Genomic DNA, 25,114 nt, shown 5'->3' with positions numbered 1-25,114 from the left:
TGCTTAGTTTGAGACAATATGGCTTTGTGGGAAATTGTGGAATACAGTATATAAAAAAACCGTTTATTGGTCGTGCTAACTCTCATCTACCACCGTACAGCTGGTAAATATATTTCTAGCTCTGACCGTATTACAGTTATTATTCTGCACTTAGATCAGCTACAACAGTTGCTATGGAAACAAACATAGGTGGTGTTTGTGCGTCAACAAGAGCCGCCGAGTTGGATACACAACATGTTACGGTTTGCATGAGAATTCACACTTGTTTACATTATAGAGTGGTTCTGTAAATGTAGAGGGATAATTGTGATCAGAACTTATTTAATCCTTAAAACTTACGAAAGCTCAAATATTGAATTCAAAAATTTGCACGTATTTTCAAGAAGTTTAAACGATATTTGAATATGATAAGTGCAATTTATCTTACAAATAATCTAGGTGTCTCTGTGAATGTAACTTGAATGCTGGCGAATACTAAAGCAACACAAAAAAAATGTGTGGAGCATCTAGTTTCGGTTTTTATTTGTCTTCAAGACAACCCTTTGTATAGAGCAGAGAAAAGAGCAAAGAGTATTTTGTATAAACCTAATTGTTACATACACGTATTCTATATACTTTCAAGTAACACATACATACTTCTTCCCAACCAAAACACCAGAAACATGGACGTCCTTAATCCACATTTCCCTTTCGATTTGACGTTCACGTAATGACATTTCATTTCTCAATTCACAGTAAAATAAACCTCGTGTAAATCTTATCGAATGACATCGCTCTGTCTACATAAAAATCCGGCAACACGGGCCACCCTCGCACCGAGAGGGTTTGAATATGCAAATTGTAAGGCACTCTAACCCTCCTCCACCATCCTACTGGCTCCAGTAAAAATATTATCATTGGAAACACTTTTAAACTAATTTCGTCGAAGATTATTTGAATGCTGGTATTCGGGTGTTAATGTAGCAGGTGGGTTTTGAACCCGCATAAATACTGCTTGCTTGTGGGTATTTGATTAAAGGCGTTTGCGTGTGATTATTGGATTTTGTGATTATACGCCTGAAACGGCTTTGGTAAGGTTATCGTTGATCTAGCTAAACGGAAAAACATGCCTACCCTACTTTTTCAAACATAAGGTGATCTGAATTAATTCAATAATAAATTCAGTATTACCTGCTCGCACGTTTCAATTCTTTACGAAACCAAACACAGTCAGCTCCGGGCAAATCTTACTCAGAAAACTGAAAGCTCACCATTAGAAAACAAAAATTACGAGGGACGCGAAAAAAACAAATATAAACATCAACCCTTGAGGCCTGTTGCATATCCCGAAACGCTGCGGAGTCCAAATTCCTCGTCTTTTCACTTTAGTACCGCAAAAGTAAAAGTATTTCACCTTAACCCCGCGGTTGTTTAACGGGGAAAAATGTTTGAAGGTACAAAGGGCATTAGTAAGGTTTACTTGAATTCGGTGCACGTAGGGAGGGGAGTGGGAGAGAGAGATTGGCTCGTAAAGAGACGACGTGGCCGCCCCTCTAATTATAATCCGTTAATTGTGAAAAATCAGAGACCCCGAGAGGGTTTAAGGGAGCTGCGTGAAAGTTTGTTAAGACTCCAATGCGCAATTAAAACTTTAAGGCGAAATTCTTAAGACTCTGTTTTTTTTTTGATTGTTTCACACTGAGCTTTAAAAACATTGTTCGTCTGACATTCAAACTAAACAGTATGCACCCTCTTACATACATACGTTATACCTAAAGTATATTCATTTTCAAGTTAATTTACTTGCATATTTACAGTAAACGTTTGCAACAGGATCATTTAAATCTTAGTACATAAATTAGTACACATGTAAAACGCTCGCAGAATCAAACCACCAAAAAAAGCTGTCAAGGAGCCATGGAATCCAGATTTTCTGGACATATTGTATTATATATCTCTTAAATTCTCTTTCCGTAACCAAGACATAAATCTCATGTCATGAATGCTGTTCAAAATTGAATAAAGAAATGTCGTTTTATATCGACTTTGAATAATACAAGGAGCTGATTTGTCGATGCTTCCTATGACATTTTAGTACAATTTATATAAATGTATTTGCAGTGGTTCTTATAAGTTGTTGTGGTTGTTCTTAAAGGAAGGGGGAGGGCTTTGTAAGGGGAGTTAAAATTAAAAAAATGATGTCTCTTGCTATTTTCCTATTACAGTCACAGTTAACATGTAAGGGCGATTTTTTTAAAAAATCTTTTGTTGGAACTTCAGAATTCAAAATTTAGACACTTTCAGCTAATAATTTTTTCATAGGACAGATTCGACTAATTTTAGTTTCTTACTTCCAACTTTTTCAAAAATTTATCTACTTATTAGTAAGTTACCATTAAACAACTAAGTTACAGGTTCAAATCACATAAACAACGCCAGTTAAACTAAGTTTAATGTGTTTTATAGTTATAGCAGTGATATAGAAGAGCATCACATATCTTGGTAACGTTCGATCGCTTGCCTTCACGTACTATCGGAAAAGATATAAACTTTTATTGTAACATTGTTGGGAACCTTAATGGTATTATAGAAATAAAAGTTATCTTAAATATCGTGAGATATATTTACGGCTTTAGTGGGAGAGCATTTATGGGAGTAGTACTGGATGTTTTAGACTACTGATTCAGAGACGGTTGTGTTTTCCGTATGTGTATGTTTTTCTATGACTATTTGTGTAGCGTTATTGCTTTGGTTTAGCCCAGGTGAGATGTCAATAGATTGAAATTACTTGTTTTTTGTTAAGCGATTTTAAAAAAGCAGTTTCTTACTTTCCTAATTTTTGGGACATGTGCTGAGTCTAACATGATCATAGCAAGAATAAATTATCCTAAAGGTGTTTGTTTTATAAATGGGATTAACACATAGTACAGGTTTTATCTTGACTTTAAGTTTCCAATGGATTATTTTCAAGAAATCAACAAAAAGAACAATATCTTCAGACGCAATCTTCATGACAAACAGTTAAGTGGTCAGTATGAGGTATCTACCGAGGACCGCCTCAATGTCAAGAAAGTTAGGAAAGAAGAAAACAACGTATCTAGCTTATCTTATGAAACATCTCGTGTATTGTTTGGGTATAAGGGCGAAGTCACACGGAAAGATAAGCGAAACGAAGCGATTTTGAAGATATCTAAGTATGCATTATGAAACCTAAAAGAATATATAAAAGCTTATAAAAGGAACACAATTTGAAAGCGATTGAGAGTTTAATATTTGTCTCCAAGTTTCTCAGCTCTCAGTAATCTATACTTACGGTGTTATAGACCAGAAAATTTCTTCATGAAACGTGCTTTCAAAATTTTAAACTAAAAAGTTTTAATTCAAACCGCTTTACAGCCACTTGTTAAAGAGTTATATTAATGTCTAGCTGCACTAGCCTATTTGAAAAACAATACTTCCATATATGAAGATACATTATGCGATGCGCGCTAAGCTTACAATGGCACCTGACCCTAACATAAGCTAACCCTACACACACATGTCAAAACACCGCATTTCACATTCCTTATCTACAAAGTAAATGTCAATGGGACTCAATAAAAACAGATATACAAGAAGTTCACGTATTTCCAAACGTTGGAAGGTCGCTGAGGGACTCAAGGTCACGTTGTACAATCAGCAACAGAACTCCAACATAATCAGATGCACAAGACCTACTAAGACTTAAGTGATAACGAGACACGCCGCACTGTGTGTATAGTGGTGTTTAGAACTACATCAACAGGGCATGTGACTTAATTGTTTTTGGAACTCTCCGCAATATAATGAATAAATTCTTAGCGCGAGAACAGTATATCAAGAAACATAACACTAAGAATATGATATAGGGACATTAGGGACTAGGAAACAAAGTAGCTAGAACATCAGAATTCTACTGGAAACTTAATCTTCATTATCGTCCTAGTCTTTTTCCAACGTTGATGTCGGCTTCCAGTCTCACCGGATGCAGCTTAGTGACCTTCCTACCGACCAACCGTGTCAAGCGTAGCTTAACCTTTGATCGATCAAAGTATGCAGTTATAGCTTAGCTTCGAGCTCCTCTGACATCATCGATATTTTTCAACAGTCTTGGCTTTTTGTAATTTCGTACCTTTCGACTCTTGTTTCAGACTGTACACTGCCTTCTGAATACCAAACAGTTTAGATAATCCAGACAGCGTTCCTAACTCGTTTAAAGTTATCGTTTCGTTTTAAGTTTAAGAGTGCAACTTAACTTGCTCATTGGGGGAATATCATTGCTCTGTTAAATCGATTTTGGAAAAAAAGGCGAGTGTCGATTCTTCTGTTTTAATGCTAAAATACATATGACAATCAAGTTCCTTTTTGATTCTAATCTATTTCAAATTTATTAGATTTAGATCCATTTGTATTTAAAGTACAAGAATAATATTATCATTTTACTTCTTTTAAAAAATCACGCCTCGCTTGCTACGGAATTGAATCCTTGGGTAGCGAGGATCTCGCTAAAATTCAAGTCACTTGAACAAGGACACCCAGATTCAGAACATCATTTTCCATAAAATACTTAAAACATTAAACTCTTAATAAAGTAAAAAGTTAATCCTTTCTAAAACGTTACCAAGCTCTAATTACTTTAATTAGCAAGAGTTGTTAACGGTAGGTACGAAGGTCGAAGCTCGAGATTTCCACAACAAAATATCCTTCAAAGCAGTTTCACTTCGAACCTCGCTCAATACCCCTAAACAAGTTTAAAAGTTACGGGACCCAATGGAAAATGCAACTAACAAACGTACCCATAAGTTTCAAATTAGATTTTGCAAAGTTAGATTTTAGATTCGGTTCACAATTAAATTGGAACGCTAACTCAACGTCTGAAGGTAGGAAATTGCATGTAAGGGTTACACCCGGGTCAATCAGTTCAGCATTTATCGTCAGAAATAGTAATTACTCGGAAATTCAACAATATTGGTCGAAGAGTTCTTTTTCGATATCGTATCGTGTCAAATTGTTATAAGAATATTCCGGGGACTCAGACCCGCTGGCCTAATTTAGGCAATTGTCATTTGCTAAATTGCTTATATAATATCGTCATTGCTTTCAATCGACCTCAATCGCTACAATTATTAGTAATAGGGGCTGATGATCCTAATGGCCTTTATACATTTCCGTATAAATCCGTTGATACATTTTCACTGCCTACCATGTATTTTAATTTCATTACACCGAATGTTATCTAAAGGCGGACAAGTACAGTCGTTAGAAAAAGTTTTATGGCTTTATTCCGTGGTATTTAAATTAAGCAAGTCGTGCAAACATATCATGATATGTCAGCAAATGGGAAACTATTAACCATAGTTCATTATAGCACGAAGCTGAGCGATAAATGTTTATGTTAATTAAAAACATAAAGATCGGCCGGGGAATGGCCGCGAACACGCCATAGGCATTGTTATAACTTAGTACTCACGTTTTGTTGGTAACAACCATCTTGTGAAAATAACTATTTTTTATTCTAATGAGAAAGTAGCACAAAAGGCTTTTTAGTTCAAGGTTGAGCGCGTGTGTTAAAAGCACTTTAGTGAAATAGTAAACGAGCTGTATCGTCGGCAAAAAACGCAAACTCTGTGAAAAAAAAAGTGAAATATACGGGCACAGCGTTTTAAAACAAGCCAACAGACAACTAACTAAAAGTAAAATCAGTAATACCAAAAAATAATTTTTTTTCGTCACAATTTTATTCATCCTTTAAATGTTTTTGTTTCTGACAGTACCCACCTACAGCAAGCAGTATGAACATTCGAAACCAACTAAGCGTGAACGAGGTGATTGTTTCTGATGCTGAACCTGAAACAATGCGGTGCCCTTGACCGGCTTCTTCAAGTAAGGGTTGAGCTTGAGACTTGACTTGTGTAACGAGGTTCAGCGATAAACAAACGTTATGTTCAAGGTATTTTGGACTTTATTATTTAGCTAATAAGTTTAAAATTACTATTATTTTTGTATGTTCGCGAGGATGTTAATGCAATAATAAACTATTTAGATTACAATTGATATATGTTCGACAGACTTAGTTAATGTGTTTCTATCTTAGATGTTGAAACGGAAAATGATTCCACGCACTCATCATGTTTAAGTGTCGTACACAAGTTTGTAAAACAATTTGTGCGTAGTGCAATGAACTTAAAATATAGGTCATACCGGTTGTCATATGACGACTGAATGCTACGCGTATAATAAGAAACAAAATAAATACACGGACATGTGTTCTGAATTGAAAACAAAATATCTTAGAGCAATTTTTTTTTTCTTTCAAAAAAACTAATTTAAATTATAAAAAAAACCACCTAAATACCTACCTGTCCTTTTTCATGACTAATCTATATTAATTAATCTAATATATAAAATTCCCGTGTCAAAATGTTAGTTACCGTACTCCTTTGAAACGGCTTAACTTATTTTTACCAAATTTTATAGGCATATTTAATAGGTCTGACAATCGGCTAACATTTTTCATACCCCTAAATGATATGATAATGATATTTTTTTTATGTAGCATTCACTTACTTTTTGTCTACACTAGAATTTATCTAGAGACTAGAAATAATTTGTAAGGCAAAGCAACGTTTAACGGGTCAGCTAGTAAGTGTATAAAAATCTTTTCTTCTTAGTCTGCAACATTACATTCCTTGCAACCCATTCTCGACTTCCATTCACTCAGTCCCCTATACTCGAAAGCATCAACCTTGCAGTTTCTACTACACCTACATATAAACACATATTTCTCCACATACTGCGGCTGATATATTTCAGTTTGATGTACTTAACGTACGAGGGCCATTATTTAAAGTTTTATGTGACTTTTATAGCCAATCACACTTGTTACCGATGAAGCTGTAGCTTTAAAACATTAATATTTATTGCGTGTGTTTTCAGAATTGAACCGAGAAAGTTATTTATACTTTATTAATGATTTGAGTTGTTGAATACTGCTCTTAACATCTATTATATTAAATAGGTTAAACTTCAACTTAAAGATTAAATTAAAATAGCTATTGCCATTAGCTACGTCTGCGTTTGGTCGATAAATAAATTGTTTGGTGAAACAGACAAAGCGAGCGCTCAAGTTAACTGCATAGATCTATTCGAAAAGAGTAAAACTTATTTCGCTACAACAAACTCAAAGTTCCTTTCAAATTAATTTAGTGGATTAGTCGTTAAAACGAAACATAGAGGCAAAGCTCCTGTTTCATTTACAATAAATACATAGTTAACTCAACAATAACAAACAATATAGTTAAAACGTGCAACAGCGTAATTACACGAGAAACAGCATAAAATAAACCAAGTAAACACCTTGATTAAACCTATCCGAAAGCCGGAACTAAATAGGAATGAAAACAAACTCGATTCGAGTAACACGAGCTTAACGATCATTGCAGCTAAGTGCGGGTCGAGCGGGCAAGCGACACTCCCGATAATTAGGTGCTTGCGCTAACTTGCAGCCAGACAATACCGCCGTTGGTTTACACAAAGGAGTCTGGTATCTGGTGGGCTGTTTGTCATTTGTGTTTAGATATTGGTGTTACTTATTATACAAGTTTTTAGTAAGAATGTTGATAACTTGGCTTGTTGTCGTTGAAATGAAGAATTATTGTAATCTTGAATTTAAGATTGCAACGCGACAGCGTCATCGCGTCTAATATAGGAATGTGCACAGGAGTAAAAAAAATTTTTGTTGTAATACAACATTGTAGCCCTTAAACATAGGTCTAGTAGTAAATGACCCTGACCGCTTAAAAGGAGGTAATGGGTACAATTCCACCGATGAAAAATGTTTGTTTCATCAGAACTATTATTTTTCAATCTCTTGTCTAGTACTCATAATACAAGGGTTGGTTAGTTTGAGGCAAAATGTCATTTTGTAAAAAGTATAAAATAATATTATAATGGCTATTGCCCGCTACTTCGTCCGCGTGGTTAGAAGATATAAGTTAGGAATTTTTGAACAGAAACCCTCGAAGATGAATAATTTTACCACATTTTCCATTGTATCTTCGCTCCTATTAGTCGCAGCGTGATAGTATGTAGCCTAAAACCTTCCTCGATGAATGGTCTATTCAACACAAAAAGATTTTTTTCAATTTGAACCAGTAGTTCTTGAGATTAGCGCGTTTAAACAAACAAACAAACTCTTCAGCCGTATATATTAGTATAGAAGTATAGATAGTATAGATTAACATGTCACTTGCCGAAATCGTATCCAAAATACCATTCATGTTTCAACAAAATCTTTCAATAAACAGTTAATCTCTCAAATCATCTTGATTGCCATCGGTAAGGCTTCGCTTAAATTAGACGAGATTTGAAGACGGCACGGTTCATTAGGCAGCAAATGAAAGTACAGGGAACGAATCTCGCGAGTAAAGGAAGTCGCGATGTGGGCTGTCGTTACAGAGCGGTGGTTTTGTTGATCATGCAATTTAAGAGGTGATTGTGTGTAAGTAATACAATTGTATTTCAGGCTTTACAGTGAACTGTTCTATTTGTAGTTTATTAATACAAGTAGTAGTAAATATCGGTAACAAAAACTGTATGCTGGGTGCATACCATTAGATAATTCTGGGAATTACTGAAGTGAGCTTTATCATTGTAAATGCAAATATTACTACTTGCTTACTTATTCCCCTAGGCCTTTTAAAAGTCATCATGGTAGTGAATAGAAGCACGTTTAGTTTAGAAAATATGCAGTTGTGTGCAAAACACTGATAATATGAGAACACTGATAGCTGAGTGGTTGAGGTCACCACGCGAAATCCAATGTGCGCGAAGTGTTGCCGATTCTATCCCAAAAAAAAAAATCACATACAGGCTAACAGATAATCTAAATACCACTAAATTTTACTTTCATTTATAAAAATCACATCAATTTGATTTACAAGCAGCCTTTCCATAATACCATAATTCGACTAATACCAACTGTACGAAGGCTATATATACACAAGTACAGTTTGCTTGTAATCATAATAAACTGTAAGCAGAGGTTTGGGGGCGGGTTACACTACGACACTGATATACGATACGACGAATGACCCGGCCGGTGACGGCAGTGAATAAATATGAGAGGACGACGGAAACTCGCAAGGATGAAGATAACAAGGATTTTCCAAAACCATGATTTTTCTTCTCGAAGGGCACGAATGTAACTTCATCAACTATTTATTTATTTAACTATTCCCTACAAATAGGAAAAGACATCATGAAATGTTCAGCTCTAGGCGATGCAGATGGGATGATCTATTTTAACTAATGTCAAATAGCAAAGTATTGAGAAGAGAGTATGAATTGTTTGCCCAGCACTGAGACAAAAAAGGGCTAGACACAGAAATGACTCCTTTTTAGGTCATTTCAGAAAAGCGCAAACTCATAAACAAAACTCCTTCACAAGAAATATTTGCAGTAGAAAGTATCAAAAGCAGACTTGAAAGTTATTTTCATTTTATAACACACTTGGATATTGCTACCCCTCCTGAAACGTGTAAGTAATGCGAAGTTGGCAACACTGACCGGCCGCGATGAATGCTCAGACAGGAAAGTAGGTCGCCACGAGAGCTACAAATACATTAACGAAATAAGACGGAAAACTTTTATAATTAATGTAATACAATGCCGGAGCTGCGGGGAATTAATGACTTACTCCCATCCGGATAATATTACGTATTTTGATTGCTGGCAACACAAGCAACAACACCAAGTCTTAGTTACATATTTATAATTAGAACACATCTCACAATCGATTTAATTTGTAACGTATCTTTTGAAAATGGAATAAACATATTTCTTTTTAGTTGCGACCTTTTATATCCTCATTCAACAATCCACTAGAGGCGAATAAAATATTGAAGGCTATAAAACTGTCAGTGTTGCCAAGCGTGGCCCCAGTAATAGATACTGTTTTACGATCGTATCGAGTCATGTGCTGTTGATGTATAGAAATATTACATACAAAATTACTTTGTAAAGTTAAATAGGTACAATTTGTTACTAAACACTGTCATTTATTTCACTCAGAAAATGGTTATCGAGTGATGGGTGAAATTACTGTCGATAATGTCTAGTTGTCATTATGAATGTATGACATACCTGTAGCGTAGGCCGGTTCAAGGTCGTCCTCGTCGTCGGTGTGGTGTCTGCTGGAGGCGTGCGAGTGCGAGTGGTGTGCCACGCCCACGTGCACCGGCTGTATGGGCTGCTCGTAGTGCTTGTGGTGGTCCACGTACACGCGGTGGTGGTGCGGACACGGCGTCGGCGGCAGGTAGTCCGCCAGCGTGCCGCCGCGCGTCAACGTCGAACCGGCACTTAGTGTTCCACCACCCGAACACGATGCTAACGCACTACGCACTGAGCCGAGGTCTAGCGACGGCCGTCGGGACAGCTCACCGTAGCTCTCCCCGAACAACGCACTAGCCGGTACCGCGTGGCGCACCTCGTGTTGATGGTGAGAGTGTCCACCGTTAGATGATGAGTGAGGCGACGCGGAGTGTTCGCGGCTGTCGCGTGACGTCGACGCCGTGTGTATGATACTCTCGTCGTGGGTTTCCATGACCTCTCTCGCAGTAGGCGGGTTAGGGTGCACGTGCACTGCGGAGGTGCCCGCGCGGCGCGGACTGCGCCCGCGGTCGGGCATCACCGACGAAGCCGACCAATAGCCCCACGCCATTTTTAAGCACTGTTTTTACACTGTCCTAATTATGATTATCAAGCGCTAGCCATAAACACAGTAGATTACTTGAGGAGTCCCTGTGGGAGTGTATAGATAGAGTGTCCACGTCTGCACACGAAGACTTTCTGTGTCGGGGTCGCGTAATCCGAGCGTGCGGCGGTGAGGTCGCGCGCGCTGCTGGTCGCCGCCGGGTCGAGGGGACGCGACAATTGTGTAAACGAACCTAATCTCCTTTGACGTCGCCGCCCCGGGCCCGCCGAGACAAAGCTTCGTGACCGCACACAATGTCGAGCACGTGATACGTTCCAAAATATTTTGACAAACGACCCGCTCGCCTGACAGTCACGTCAACGTCAGCGTAGGATCTGTAATCCTGTTTATACCGTGACCACTGAGTTACATTTCATATCTCATTGCGCCGATAGGATCGGGCGCAGTGACGAGGCTCGGTGCCCACTAATTCGGGTCGATTCAACTTGGACCAGTTTCGGGGCACACTAAATGAGATGGAAACTCCGCTGATATATAACGATAAACAACGGACGCCTAAAGCGGTGATCATGCATTGCTGGATGTCGAATTAATTCGTAAATAAATAAATGTGACGGGTTTGATTTATGTTAATCTGATTTGTTGGAAAACCAACAGTCGGTAATTAACGTTGGTTACATAGCGATAGTTAGTGAAAAGGTGCAAGTCATTTTGAGCATTAAAAGGGTGGCTAACAACCCTCGTGAAAATAGCTTCACATAATTTCTTAACCTGTGCGCTGGCCTTTAGGCACGCTTCATTAAGTGCAACCTATTTAAAGTGCAGCAGTGACGTCAGCGGCGAGCTGAGCGATGGGTGTCGGCGTGTGCGGTGTTTCTGAGCCGCTACAGGCTGACATTGTAAGCCCCTTCAGACGAGGGGTGCGTCGCTGCGGTTCCGCTGCGCCACTCTCAGCCAACACTCACTATAAATTAAACACGAGCCAGATCAATGGGCGACACAGCAATATACACAACGTATAATAAATTCACGTCTTGTTATCTCCATCTACATAAAACATTGTCGCATTGTTCGTGCTGACATTTATAACTGGAAAATGGCTGATGTAATTCTGATATGCTTATTTCGTTGAACAAAATTTACATTCTTATAATCCTGTCTGAATAATGTTGAATAGAAAATGTTGAAATGGTAGCACCTTACTATACGTACTTATTTCGAATTAAGCAAATTATCAAGGTTGTATATAAATTCCACAACCGACACATAACTTTGTCAAAACAATAAACTTGTGACTTTAGAAGGCAGTATGTATTATCTCAGCATCAGTGAATACTTGGTAATGTTACACGTCACACCTGGCCGGCAAAGGTGCTGCATTGTAGCTCTGCATAAACTACATAGGCTACGAACACAGAAACGCCGACATAAGTTGGCATTATATTATGAGTTGGGACGGGGGTACACGACAATGAATTAGCATTAGACAGCCATGCCATACATAAAGCTGAACGCACACATGCTCACGCGGCAATAAACATCCTCAATGGTATTTTGGGATGAAAGAAAAACGTATCGCGTGTTTATTCTTCCGTGGGGTTTTTATTTCAAAGAAAACGCTCGCCCTTGTAATTTCTTTTGTGAGGTGCGTTTTTAGAATTTATAGGCCGTACAGATATTTTATCATGCGGGAATGGTAACTGTTAAGTGAGCTTCAGTTAACTACGCTTAACTTTAAATTGACTATGTTTGTAATACCATACTTTTCTACCGTTGACGAGGATAATTATCAGCTATGTGTGCTATGACTAAAATCCGGATACCAAAGGACACTGTTCTTGAATTTTCGGGTCAGAATTAATATCTAGTACATATATTACACGTGCTCACCTAACAGACTTATCAGACATGCCAGCTCTAGTCAGGGTAACATAGAAGACGCGAAACCCTTAAAACTGTTTATGTGACATTAAAAAAGAAGAAAAAATAAAGGCGAAAACCTTAAAACTGTTTCGAAGACAAACAAAAACAGTCTACATTCAGTTCACTCACAAACTAGCAACACAAATTTCAGACAGCAGCTTTAAATTACCGAGACATATCCTCACATTAGGTACGTCAATAGAAAGTAACTTACAACGCACATACACTTAACACTTCACAATGAGACAACTCCATATTTGCATAAGTTCCTCGAGACACAGGTGGGAAAGTACGTGTCTGTTACGCGGTACAAGTGAACTTATTTCGTTATGAACAGTTTGACGTCAGCGTTTTTCGCCCTCAATATACAAGATACATATCTTACGTATTCGGTAATTAAATACTGTATCCTGACTTCGTAAAGCAGAGATTAAACTTTTTGTGAGCGTATATTTTTAAGAAAGTTTTCTTATATTTTTACTTCGTTTATATCCCGACTTTTTGAGTTATTTTAACGGGCCGGTTCTTTAATTAAATAAATTTTGCCGAGTATATATTTTGAGGATGATTAATTATTAATTTTGGTTGTTTAGGTACCGGGATTTTTATGAATTTAGCTGTTGATTTTCTTGCTTAGGTTTTCAACTACTTTTCAGATTCAAAGATGAATAACAAGATTGTGGATTAGTCAAGTTAAAACGCTGTAAGTCCTGCAACGTTTGCAAACAGCAACCAAAAAAGAAATATTTTTTTAGTTTAATACACGATTCTCGTGTCACCGATACCACGTGTAAGCCTACTTAAATATATAAAAATACCGTCCATAAACTCACCAGAAACTACACACTCGAAGTTGGTCGAGTAACGTAACGTTTCCGTAGTATCGCGATGTCGTGCGGGTCGCGCGAGCGATGCGACTTGCACGACTCGTACGACTCGTGCGGCTCGTGCGGCCCACGCGGCTCGCGCTACTCGGAAACTTTATGTGTATCGAGTCCCTAAGGAGCGGTGATACCGCGATTTTATTTCTTGCTCTTGACAGGTTTGATATAATGCTCCGTGTTAGATTTTATCTCGAAACCGTTGTGGAATATTGTTTATTGCTTTATTTATTCACGATTTATTGAGCCTTTTATAGAAATTTCAGAGTTTCTGTAGGTTGGCCTTATTTTTATTATTCCTACAAATATTGTTTTTTAAGTAAACTTAATAGGTTATTTTACATGAAATTCATTGAAATAAAGATGCACTTCCCACTGTAGACACGTCACAAAAAACTAGCTGATTCCAACGACATTTAAAACTACAAGTGAATCCACGAATTTTACAAAAATAAACCTTTTTAAATTCAGTTCTGGGGATTCAGTTCAGACTATCAGAACACACAACGAAACGAAACACGCGATTCTATGAATCGATTACAAATACAATCACATTTACATACACAAACGAGATGTTATTGCGAACAGAAACAATTTTATTTTAAATTTTATTTTCGGCCAGTGTACATAAAAATCCGATATATTTTTTTCACGTGAAAATTTTAACAACAGGCATCGATATTGGATAACGAAAGCGAATAATGCAATTGTAGAAAATATTTTATTATGGAGGTTATTTTCACTGTGTTTTTGCCAGGAACACGTGTGCTGATTTTTGATATGAAAATGCCGGTCGCTGTTCGTGTATCATTTATTATTAATATCTCAGACTGATAATTGGTATCTCGGTCGCAACGCAGTAACGTTTTAAATAAAAGCTTTATGCTGAAATATATTTTGAGTGTTGCAGTTTTTATTTTTACAGTGTTCGTGTTATTTTTGCGTGGAGTCGGTTACCTTTTATTTACTGAACAAATAACATTTTTCTTTATTTATAGGTTGAAATAGTTAATTCTGACAATCACAAGAATGTTTATTTGGTTTTAAAACGTTTTACACCAAAAAGTACTACGAAACCGCGTATAAGCGCTAAAAAGAGATAAAGATTGTATGAGAGACATGCAATTTTGACGACTAGTCCAAGACATATATTAGTATATAACTCCTCAGCCATCCCAGCCAAGATAACCAAGCATTCTCTGAATGAGCCGACAAAGACCATATAAAGCCAACTCTACAAATACAATTACGCAGCCATTCCATAAGGATAACGCAGTAAGCTTTCCAGGCTTAATAAATAGGGGCCAACAAATCCTAAGGCTGTATTCACGTCAAAGATTTGTCAATCCCTAACCGTGTACGAACGTTGTTCTATATGCCAAATATGCAACTTTTCATTTACAGTGAATAAACGCCCTACGCTATTCCGTCAATTTACGTCATGTATACGCTGATCAGGTGACAATTGAACTAAGCTTCTACGCAACGCCTACGTTAATCGGCTACGAAGCTACGAGCGCTACGCCGTAGTAAGTTATCTAAAATGAAGTTAACAGCGTATACTCAAAACTGCCTACTGTCTTCAAGTTGAGTGTGAACGAGGCCTAACTAAATATAAGTCATATAATATAACCCGGGGCCAACTAATTCAACAGTTTTATGGCACAATACGAACCGTAAACTAGTCAAAAGCTTCCTTCACTTTATTTGTTCGGCTTTACTTAAGCACACTCAGTCAAAAGGGTTACGTTTGTAAATGTGCGTTTTAATAATAAATAATAAAGTTTTATTTCTGCAATTTAGTGAAGGTTAACACGTTTAAGCTGCTTCGTAGGCTTGTATAATTTGGCTGTTAAACGCCATGCCTAGATTCAATTTTCAGGTCAAAGTTATAAACTGGTGTTATTAAATAGGTTATATTGTTATTCAGCAGGCTTGATTTAATTCATATACTGCTTAAGTAATTTCATCATAAATAATCTTAAATTTATATATAATCACACTGAAAAAGAAAACCTGGTCCACATTGTTTTTAATTTCAAACTAAAAACTCAAAAACCGTTTTCAGCACACAACACTAGCAATAAAACTACCTTTACCAACAAGCACTAGCACAACTAGAACGGCACAAGTAAACTCAAAACTTAACCAATACGGGTAATAAAACAGTGAGTAGAAGTGACGTTATGTTGGCACAGTTTAACGGCAATATAAGCGATTAATTGTCGAGTTAACGGTAACAGTCGTACGTAAATAATGGGCGGCCTGCTGCGCGCTCCGTAAATAAAGCGACTTGATACGCTCAGTTGATTCTTTATAAGTTGCCTTTTATGCCGCCCTCGAATGTTTTAGATTTGGCTATTCGAAAAGAATACAATGTGTATTTGGAGATAAAACGACGTTTTTTATAACAGTTTGTTCAGTCATAATTATTGGGATATCTTGACTAGTTTTGGACCCTAGTTTTGGAGTCTTTAATCAAGTTTTTGTAAGGACGAAAAAACAAATAGTTAGTTACTAAAGTAAATTTGACTTTAAGTTATATAACCAGCCCTACTACCTTCGGAGTGGAATTCGATTCTGATTAGACCTACATTCCTAGTAATTACTGAATGTGCTAATTCGAATACCTAACTGATGAGAGACGCTAATTAACTTTAATGACTTCAAAATGTGAACTTATAAATTAAAAGTTAAAATGTAAGAAAGTTATTTTAATGGTTTGAAAATAATGCCACAATCTAACTAATCGAAAAAACCTTTGGAATGTTAACGTTTATGCAAACTAAAAACCACTGAAATCTATTCCATGATTTTGTCTTTAATTCAAACCTTCAAAAATTTTCTGTTTTTCAAGAATCTTCAATAATGATATAATATTTTGAAAGTAATGAAACGATATTTCAGATACACAATAATGGTTAAAATGAGAAAACAACGCAAGATCACAAAACTTTAAAATAAGATACACAAATTTACAAAGAATATTTGCCATCGAGAAATCCTTTTTAAATCATGCGACATTATCCAGTTGGCAACACAAAAGCGAATCGAAATGAATGACAATAGCTGAATGTTCGCCTTCAGGGGCCCCTCACAACTATGTCTTAAAGCAAGGCACTAGCAATTGTGTGAGCGAGATGGAGCGCTACATCGTGTAGAATGCTTTCTCCCTTCAACAGTTACAACAGTTTTAGTTCAAGTGTTGGTGGTAGGGGTGCTGGCCTGCCATTCCGCATTAGCTAGCTGACACTAAGCTGGAACGCTGCGGCCGCCAGATACTTGGCACACCTTTGTATTATCCAGATTTAAAATATGCATTGCAGAGAACTTTTAAAAGTATGAATTTAAATTATTTCTGGTATTATACCAAAGAAGTTTTTAGCTGCTCTTAAAAAAATATAGTCTAATTAAGAGTCATATTTTTTTACAAGCTTAATTTACAAACTAAAAACCATGTCCTAAAAAACATGTCCTTTACTCTTTCCAAGTAACTTTATAAACGCAAAACTGATTCCAATACAACAGGAATAAAAATGAAACTCACTTATATATTAAACACAGCACAACTCATTTTATACTGATAAAACAAATGAATAAAACGAACTAACTAGAAACACAAAACAGAAAATTAACGAAGATAAATGATTAATTAGACCCTGATCAAACAAAACACTTCGCCTTACAAATGTCACTATATATACATTTCTACTATATCTATGTAATTATAATAGCAAAGGGCGGACCGTAAAAAGTAACATAAAAAGTCAATTAAAACGTTCAATTAGTGTTTAATTAGAGAGGTCTCAAAATAAAGGCCTCCAACAAAACTCTAACCAGACCGTTAAATGACATTTCAAGTTCTTCGAAACAAATTCAAGTTGAATTGTAAAAATGTTGGAAATTAGATAAAGTGCTCCTTCAGTGTCATGAATACTAATTTTTTTTGGAAATATTTGTAGTAGGTGAAATACCTATTCGCATTGAATAAAAAAAATAGTTTTCCATTAAATAGTATTTGAAAGTTGGTTATATATTTATGGCTTTCTAATAGATAATGTTGGTGATAAGAATAACATAATTAACATTCGTAAAGTATTATTTCAATATCGGTTCTACTCGAAATATTGGTGTGTATGGGTTACTAATACACACAGTTTTTCACACATTTATTATTAGTGTATTTTTTTTTCTATTTAGACCTTATTATCATACATGATATCCCTGCCTCAGAAAACTTAGCAAAAACCTCTCAGGATATAAACAAATCCACATGAAATCTTTTAATTAAAAGCTAACGTTTTCCCTGCAATTTATGTTGTTGCGAGTCTGCGGCGCGCTTAATTTTGTTTGGGGCTAAATCGCTCCAGTTGAATGGGTCGGGAATCGGCGCACATCGACATATGAACGCCTCCTGCGACTCGGGCGTAATCTTGACGCCTTTGTTATAATCCATTTTGAGGTTGAAACTGTTTGATTAGAATCTATTTATTTGATTATTGAACCGACACTTCAATTAGGTGATATAGTATTTATGGTCATGGAGTAAGGAGGCTTGTATTTTGCTTTTGTTTCAAAGGACTTTTGATTGAAACTGATTTCCGAAAAAGCTATGCAATAAATTTATTGTTTTAATCATAAGTTTTAAGAGGCTGTTGTTATTATTCTGATGAAAAAAAAAATTACAACTTATTAATAATTACACTATACATAAATAACGGCAAAGCCTAGTTAAAAGATTTCTTTTAAATGATTACAGTAACAATCTCAAACGGCTGTCTGCGTGATTCCGTTATTAAAACTTGTCGTGACCAGGGCTCATATCAAGCGAACGGTTTTACCTTCCCGGTTCAGTCTACAAGTCGCCCTACTTAAACAATATTAAAATGATAAGAAATTACTCGGTTAACCGCATGCTTACCGAGAAACACTGGATTTAAAGAATTAAAGGTTATACGGAATGGGTGGTTACATTTTTCATCGTTTAAATTATTAATCGCTGCCTATTATGCTTGACTTGGTCTAGATTAAGCTTACATAAAAGGAGATAGATTTTTGAGCATCTATCTTCTTTTTGTTTCACTGATACTTAACAGCGGTCAGCAGAGATTCGTGGGGCGAATTTAGTCCTAATTATGATTGCATTTAATGCTATATTCTTGAACGTTTTCTAAAAACATTTGGTAAGTTTCAGACTCAATAGGATAGGACGAAATTAGGATTCGTGAGCTGAATGTCACCAGACGAGAGAGATCTTAAAACGAGACGTGATTAACACGATTAGTGCGTCTACAAAATTACACAAATACTCTAATTCAAGCAATTCTAACTACAAAAACACGACATAATTTACACAAACTAGAAGAGGCAGAAACTAATCCAAAATGACCCTATGTAAATTTCAGCGAGTCCCTTAAGTTTCGCCTCAGTCCGTAACTCACACAAGTTTAGCTACCTTTCTAGGTCACTAAAGGACTTTTGTAGGACGAAGGATGGACAATATAAGTTATGAGGTAATTCCGTGCATAAATACTAAAGCAGACTAAAAATAGAAGGGGTTTGAAGCGGAACCCGTGGTCAGGGGTCCCGAATACTTCGAAAAGTTAAGTGTGGCCGATGGGAGCGAGTAATTGATGTTATAGGAAAGGCTCTGGTTTGATTTCTGGGAGCCTCTACAAAGATGGAGTTATAAGAATAAAGTTAAAGGGGAAAGTTTTCAAGTTGAAAGTAAACATTACTTTTAGTTACGAAAGATCCTATACATCTAAATCAGCAATCCAAATTCTATCCAGCTGTCAATCTGATTCAACGACAGGATTTCGCCTATTAGAATCGTCTATCAAACGTGTGACAACGGGCGAGTGCCTAAATACGTCCAGCGGGCTGCGTAAGCCAGCAATATCTTATTACTACCTGTCCTCGACTTTTAGTAAGACTACATAGTGAGAAAATTGTACTACCCACACGAAACACTCGAGTCTTCAATATCTATCGTAGTAAGTTATTTGATATTTTTTGTAATACGAGCAGTGGTCTTTTGCGAAAAGATCAACATGAAACTTGTTGACTTCTTGATAACCTAGAGGATATTGTATTGAAATAGTTTGGATAACCAAATAATACAGTCCGTAGAAAGAAATGATAGAAGAAAATGTTGTTTCATACATTATTAATGACGATTTAAATTCTCCGATTGAAAAGGAACGTGATTTACTTAATCTAAGTGCTAATACCGATGAGGGAAGAAAATCCGCATTTCAAATTACAATTCTTGATAAGGATAAGGTAACAAAAGATGTTTTGTAATAAGAGGAGTATTAATTAAGATTGGATGGAAACAAAGTAACTAGCAGAAGTAAGGTAGCGATGTAAAATGAATAATTATGCGTAAGATATTTACTCAGAACATGAAACATTTAGAAATAAGTATTTTCACAGATGAACGAAGACAATTGATGAAAGAATTGAGGGCAAAAAGTATTTCATATTTTGTTTGAGATATTGCTTAATGATTTGCTCAATATCGTGAAAATGTTTCTTTGAAGTAAAAAGCATCATTTGGGAAATAATTAAGCTGTGAGTCGCATGCCTTATTAAACTTTGTGCAAACCTTGGAAAATTGTGAAAAGCCACTAACTTTGTTTGCTTCATGACTTTACATGTCAAATATTATAAACTTGCTGATTTTATCAGTAAAGGAGAAAAAAAATGGAGTTCCACAAAAATTCTAAAAGCCAGCACAAAATTCGAAGAAAATTCAAATTTGTGAACTGTCAAGCGCTATTAATTAGGGGGAGAAGTCATTAGAGGCGATTAAAAAAAGTTGAGTGCCTGCCTTGAATACAAATACGGGAACGTAACGAAGCAACAGTGCAAATACTACGCTAACTTTGAATAAAAAGAAATTATATGGACGCAGTTAACGTTCAAATATGTATGAGTTATTACCACAATTAGTAACGAAACGTATTGTGTGTTACAGCCGAACTAATTTCGAATTAATTTGAATATTGTTACGACTCTACACACGAGAGACTTTACAGAATTAATGTAAGACGTGCATAAACAAAGTTGCCGACTCTCTGTGCAAATCCCATGAGAGTACGTCGGCATAATAACATTAATATGTTATTGCTTTAAGCTTCTTAGACAAACATAGTCTCACGTTGAAACTTTCGTCTCCATGCCGCGTTTTTAAGGTCAACCAGCACTTGCGTACTATAGGGTTAAAAACCGCGGGCGCGGTCCGGATTACCCCATTAAAAAAGAAAGCCACTTCTAACCTAGCTAACACATTGGATACAAGACACTATTTACTTCGGGCGAGGTATAAACACACATGGAGTGCTCCCCGTATTCGCACGCCATGGCAATGATAAACACGGTGTGATCGATATTCATGTACGTTTGTTTTTCTCGCGTGTCAATAGGAGAAGAGGTTCGTTTTCGGCGAGTTTTCGCTTTCCCGACTTACGCAACGGGATGGGCACGTGGACGACCTTCGCGGCTGTCGAGTGGACAATCGGCGGGTACGTGCCGGCGTCGGTCCGAGGTGATCACTACAGGGAGTATACAACACGAATATTTGTAGGAGTCGTCGAAAAGGCAGCGGGCGAGTCGCCGCCGGGTCGAGCGCCCGCGAGAGCGAAGTGCGGCGGGCAGCGCGGCCGGAGCGGGACTGGGCCGGCGACACCCGCGCCTGCGTGCGCCGCGCTCTCCTCCCCCGATTGATGTAATATTTATCTTGGATTAAGAACTAGATAAGGAGCCGTGGCGAGACACGCGCCGAAACCGCTCCTCGCAACCCTCATACTATAGCGCATGGAAAATTCGTTTTATGGAATGACTTAAACACATATTATTATAAGATATTGGGGGTGTGTAGTAATGTCTCAGGCGACGTATTTTTGTACAAACAGCGATTGGCTGATTTGATTAGCGGCTCGCGGAGGCTCGCTCGGATCAATCCGTTGCGGTCCGCGGGTCGGGCACGCTCGTGCGCGGCCGGCGGCGCTCGGCTCGGCGTGACGTCACCGCGGGACGCACGCGCGGCGACAGGTGGGCGCAATGCGCCGCACCTATCATATGATTATGACGTTTCCTATTGGATTTGATGCCGGGACGTTTGCCTGGAAATTGGTTGCGGCAAGTTTGCACACACCGATCCCTGAGTGGGGGCTGAGTGCCTCTGAAATTGATTCCGTACAAGTTTTCAATTATCTGAAGTTATTTTTCTGATCTTTGAGTTTTATTTATGAAGCGACATTTTATTGGATTAATTCTATCAAAGTTTGTTAACTTATTTGTTTGAAGCCGTTTGGGGTTTTTTAACTGAATCAATTTGTAGGTATAACTAGTAAGTACATTAATAAAAAAGTTTCGTCTAACACAAATGGAATTCTCACAAATGTTCTGAGTCTTATAGCTATGGCAATCATCTAAATACCTGCACATAAAATTTTATTATTACGACACACAAACACGCCACTAGACTTATTTGTTTATTTTTAAATGGCTGAACGTAAAGTTTGGATGGATACGTTTCTACTTGACTGCTTATAAGTTATCAGACTACAGTAGGTTCATTAACACCGCAGGAATAATTAAACTTGTTTATAAACATAATGATAACACAAAATGTTACCACACGATAATATGAGTCGATAACAGAAACTTTCTGGGCCGGTATCCGGACCCAAAGGGGGATTAAAGTTAAAACTCTCATCACAGTTTTAATTTAACGGCAAAACTCAAACGTGTGAGAAACGAGTTTTATACTTGTTTACCATCGATTTCTCGGTTTTTCTCAAAGCTTTCCTGACTGGTAGACTTTGTTGCCGAGAGAGCTTCAACGTATTAAATGGTTTTCATATTGCTATATTAGTATTAAAAGCTAATCGAATGCCAGAAAGTAAAATATCGATGCTAAACTTTTGGTATGCAACACATATTAATGCTATTTTTGTTGCTAATTAAGATTTTTAAAATAACTAACTATCGTGAGACTGATTCATTATTAAATGATGTAACGGTTTACTCGCGCGTATTTATCGGGGTAGCCCGACTAGTTTCGGACCCAACCGGAGTCCTTAATCATGAGCAGACGCCGCGTCTGCTCATGATTAAGGACTCCGGTTGGGTCCGGATTAAATACGCGTGAGTAAACCGTTACATCATTTAATAGCTAATTAAGATTACTAAGAATGCACATGAACATTAAAGTATCGTGAAACATTAAGTCAACACCAGACTAGATAAAACATTCCTACGTTAAAACTTCAAATATAATCAAACTTAATATAAAATAACTGTTATGATAAGATTGATGCGAATGGCAAGAAACAGAAGAATGGCATAAACAAGACCAGCAGTGAGGCATTTACCACTAATTTTATGAGAATTGAAGAAATACAACATTAATAAGAAACGCTTGTCACTATTCTATAGTTACACACGCGTGGGACATTTTGAAACATGTTGGACATAAATACTGTTCGTTCAATAAACATATTAAGTTCAAAATGCTTTTGTAATTTCTGCCCAAAAACACATCGATTCAAATTGACAGTTCGATTGACGCGACCTTGCTACATTCAGGAGCGCGTGTTCGGGCGTATTTTCGAAATAAACAACCCGTTCTCGTACGATTGTTATTTTAAAATAAACGGTGATCGGATTGGTATTGCAAGGTACTGTTGTGCGTTTTTTTTTAAATAATTGAATCCTTACTTCACGAAGATCTTTGTTTTTTATAGTTTATGTTAAAATATTAAGTTTTTACGTGTTAATTAATTTTGTAAAAGGGAAAAAAAAGGATAATGCGTCCTTTAAAACCGACTAAGCATAAAATGCACTCTACAACCACTAAATACTATATTTAATGCTAGCAAAAGCTTCTAACATAAATTGCATACGCTGTTAATTATTGAAGCCACTCACAGGATTAAGATGTTAAACTCGGCGGCCGTTATTTTACCAAAGTAATTATCGTTTGTCTCTCGTACTAGCGGAGTGCAATCTAAATCTTGTTTCGTATGACTCGACTAATTGATTCTATACATTTCTAGAATTAATTACTTAATACTGAAATGTTCAGTATGAAACCGCCTTTAATTTACTTGTAAAATATATAGGTATACCTTCACTACTAGTTTTATTTTTATTTGACAAGCGCATGAGTTTTTTTTTACTGTTCTGTATATTTAAATTAGAATTCTAAAGATATTCTTAGAATAATATGTTTAACTACTCCAAACTACCTATAACGAAGTTTATTGGAACGTATATATCTGTATTTTAATAAAAAATCCCTTAAATATATGTCAAGATAGAGCTTTATCATTTTTCCATTTTAATTAAAATCGTCACGAAACGCCTCATCGCAATTATTTATATACTTAAACTTTATTTTTTCACATGATTTTAAAAATTACTAGCTGACCCAACAAACGTTGTTTTGCCTAGTAAATTATTTCTCGTTGTGTGTATTATTTAATGCCACATTATAAAAAATAAAAACAAAAAATTTCGTCCAAAAAATATTTCTTTTTAGTGTGAGCAACCCTTAACACTTAGGGGTATGAAAAATAGATGTTGTTCTATTCTCAGACCTACCCAATTTGTATACAAAATTTCATAAAAATCGCTCTAGCCGTTTCGGAGGAGTACGGTAACTAACATCGTGACACGGGAATTTTATATATTAGAAGATTAGACGAGAAAACTGTTCGTAAAGTAATAAATGACATTCCAATTTTACAGATCCGTACAAAACCAGCCAGAGTTAAATTGAGGCGTCAGACGTATGCTAAACCCTTTGATGCAACCGCGGGGCAAGCGCTTGTTTTGTTTACTTTGGTATTAACGTTTTGGAAGCAAGCGCATTCAATTATGTCGAGCGTATAATCCGATTTGGGAACCTTTCGACGTTGTAAATCGTTGTACTGGGTAAAAATTTGAAATTTAATTTCCAGTAAGTGGTATTAAAGTAAATTAATTTTGATATAGAATATGATTTTAGCCAAGAAACGGATGGAAATGTATATTCTATTATATGAAATGTTGTGCTGATACTGAAAACAGCCCACTTGAAATACAAACTTTTATTTTTATTTATTTAAAGTTTACAAAAGTTTTAATTTTGATTATGATACATAATGGACCAGTCCATACGCTTTAAATATGAAAAATAGAAAAGCAGAGACCTTTACCCAGAACTGAAACAAAATAGGCTGTAATAAATATGATGGTCAATGACGGCCTTGAAATCTGCTTCAAGTGTAGTTGTTTGTCGCTCCTTTTTTTAATAAAATGAAATCTATACTAATATATAAAGCTGAAGAGTTTGTTTGAACGCGCTAATCTCAGGAACTACGGGTCTAAATTGGAAAATTCTTTTTGTGTTAAATAGACCATTCATTGAGGAAGGCTTTAGGCTATAAACCATCACGCTGCGACTAATAGGAAGATACAATTGAAAATATTAATAACTTATATCTTCTACCTACGGGGACGAAGTCGCGGGCAACAGCTAGTACTATATAATTGTCAACAGTAGATATATCGCCTTCTTTCTCTAAAAGAGATACAAGATGATACT

General features: G+C 36.6%; 2 protein-coding genes across 4 annotated transcripts in view; both read right to left on the bottom strand.

The window, feature by feature from the left end:
* The window catches only part of LOC113499200 (atypical protein kinase C), a 207,467-nt gene that overhangs the window by 105,827 nt on the left and 76,526 nt on the right, over positions 1-25,114 (bottom strand). The gene's annotated exons all lie outside the window — the stretch shown is intronic.
* Positions 8,183-22,550, bottom strand: LOC113499243. The gene has a single exon (XM_026879644.1). The coding sequence runs from the start codon at positions 10,715-10,717 to the stop codon at positions 10,112-10,114; it is 606 nt and encodes a 201-aa protein (XP_026735445.1). The 5' UTR covers positions 10,718-22,550; the 3' UTR covers positions 8,183-10,111.

The sequence above is a fragment of the Trichoplusia ni genome, chromosome 1, assembly GCF_003590095.1.
Source record: "Trichoplusia ni isolate ovarian cell line Hi5 chromosome 1, tn1, whole genome shotgun sequence".
NCBI classification, from domain to species: domain Eukaryota; kingdom Metazoa; phylum Arthropoda; class Insecta; order Lepidoptera; family Noctuidae; genus Trichoplusia; species Trichoplusia ni.
Note: the sequence above shows the minus strand (reverse complement) of the source record. Positions and strands in the feature narration are given on the sequence as shown.

Coding starts and splice junctions, on each gene's coding strand:
- LOC113499243 (XM_026879644.1), bottom strand. CDS start 10,717: ATGGCGTGGGGCTATTGGTCGGCTTCGTCGGTGATGCCCGACCGCGGG.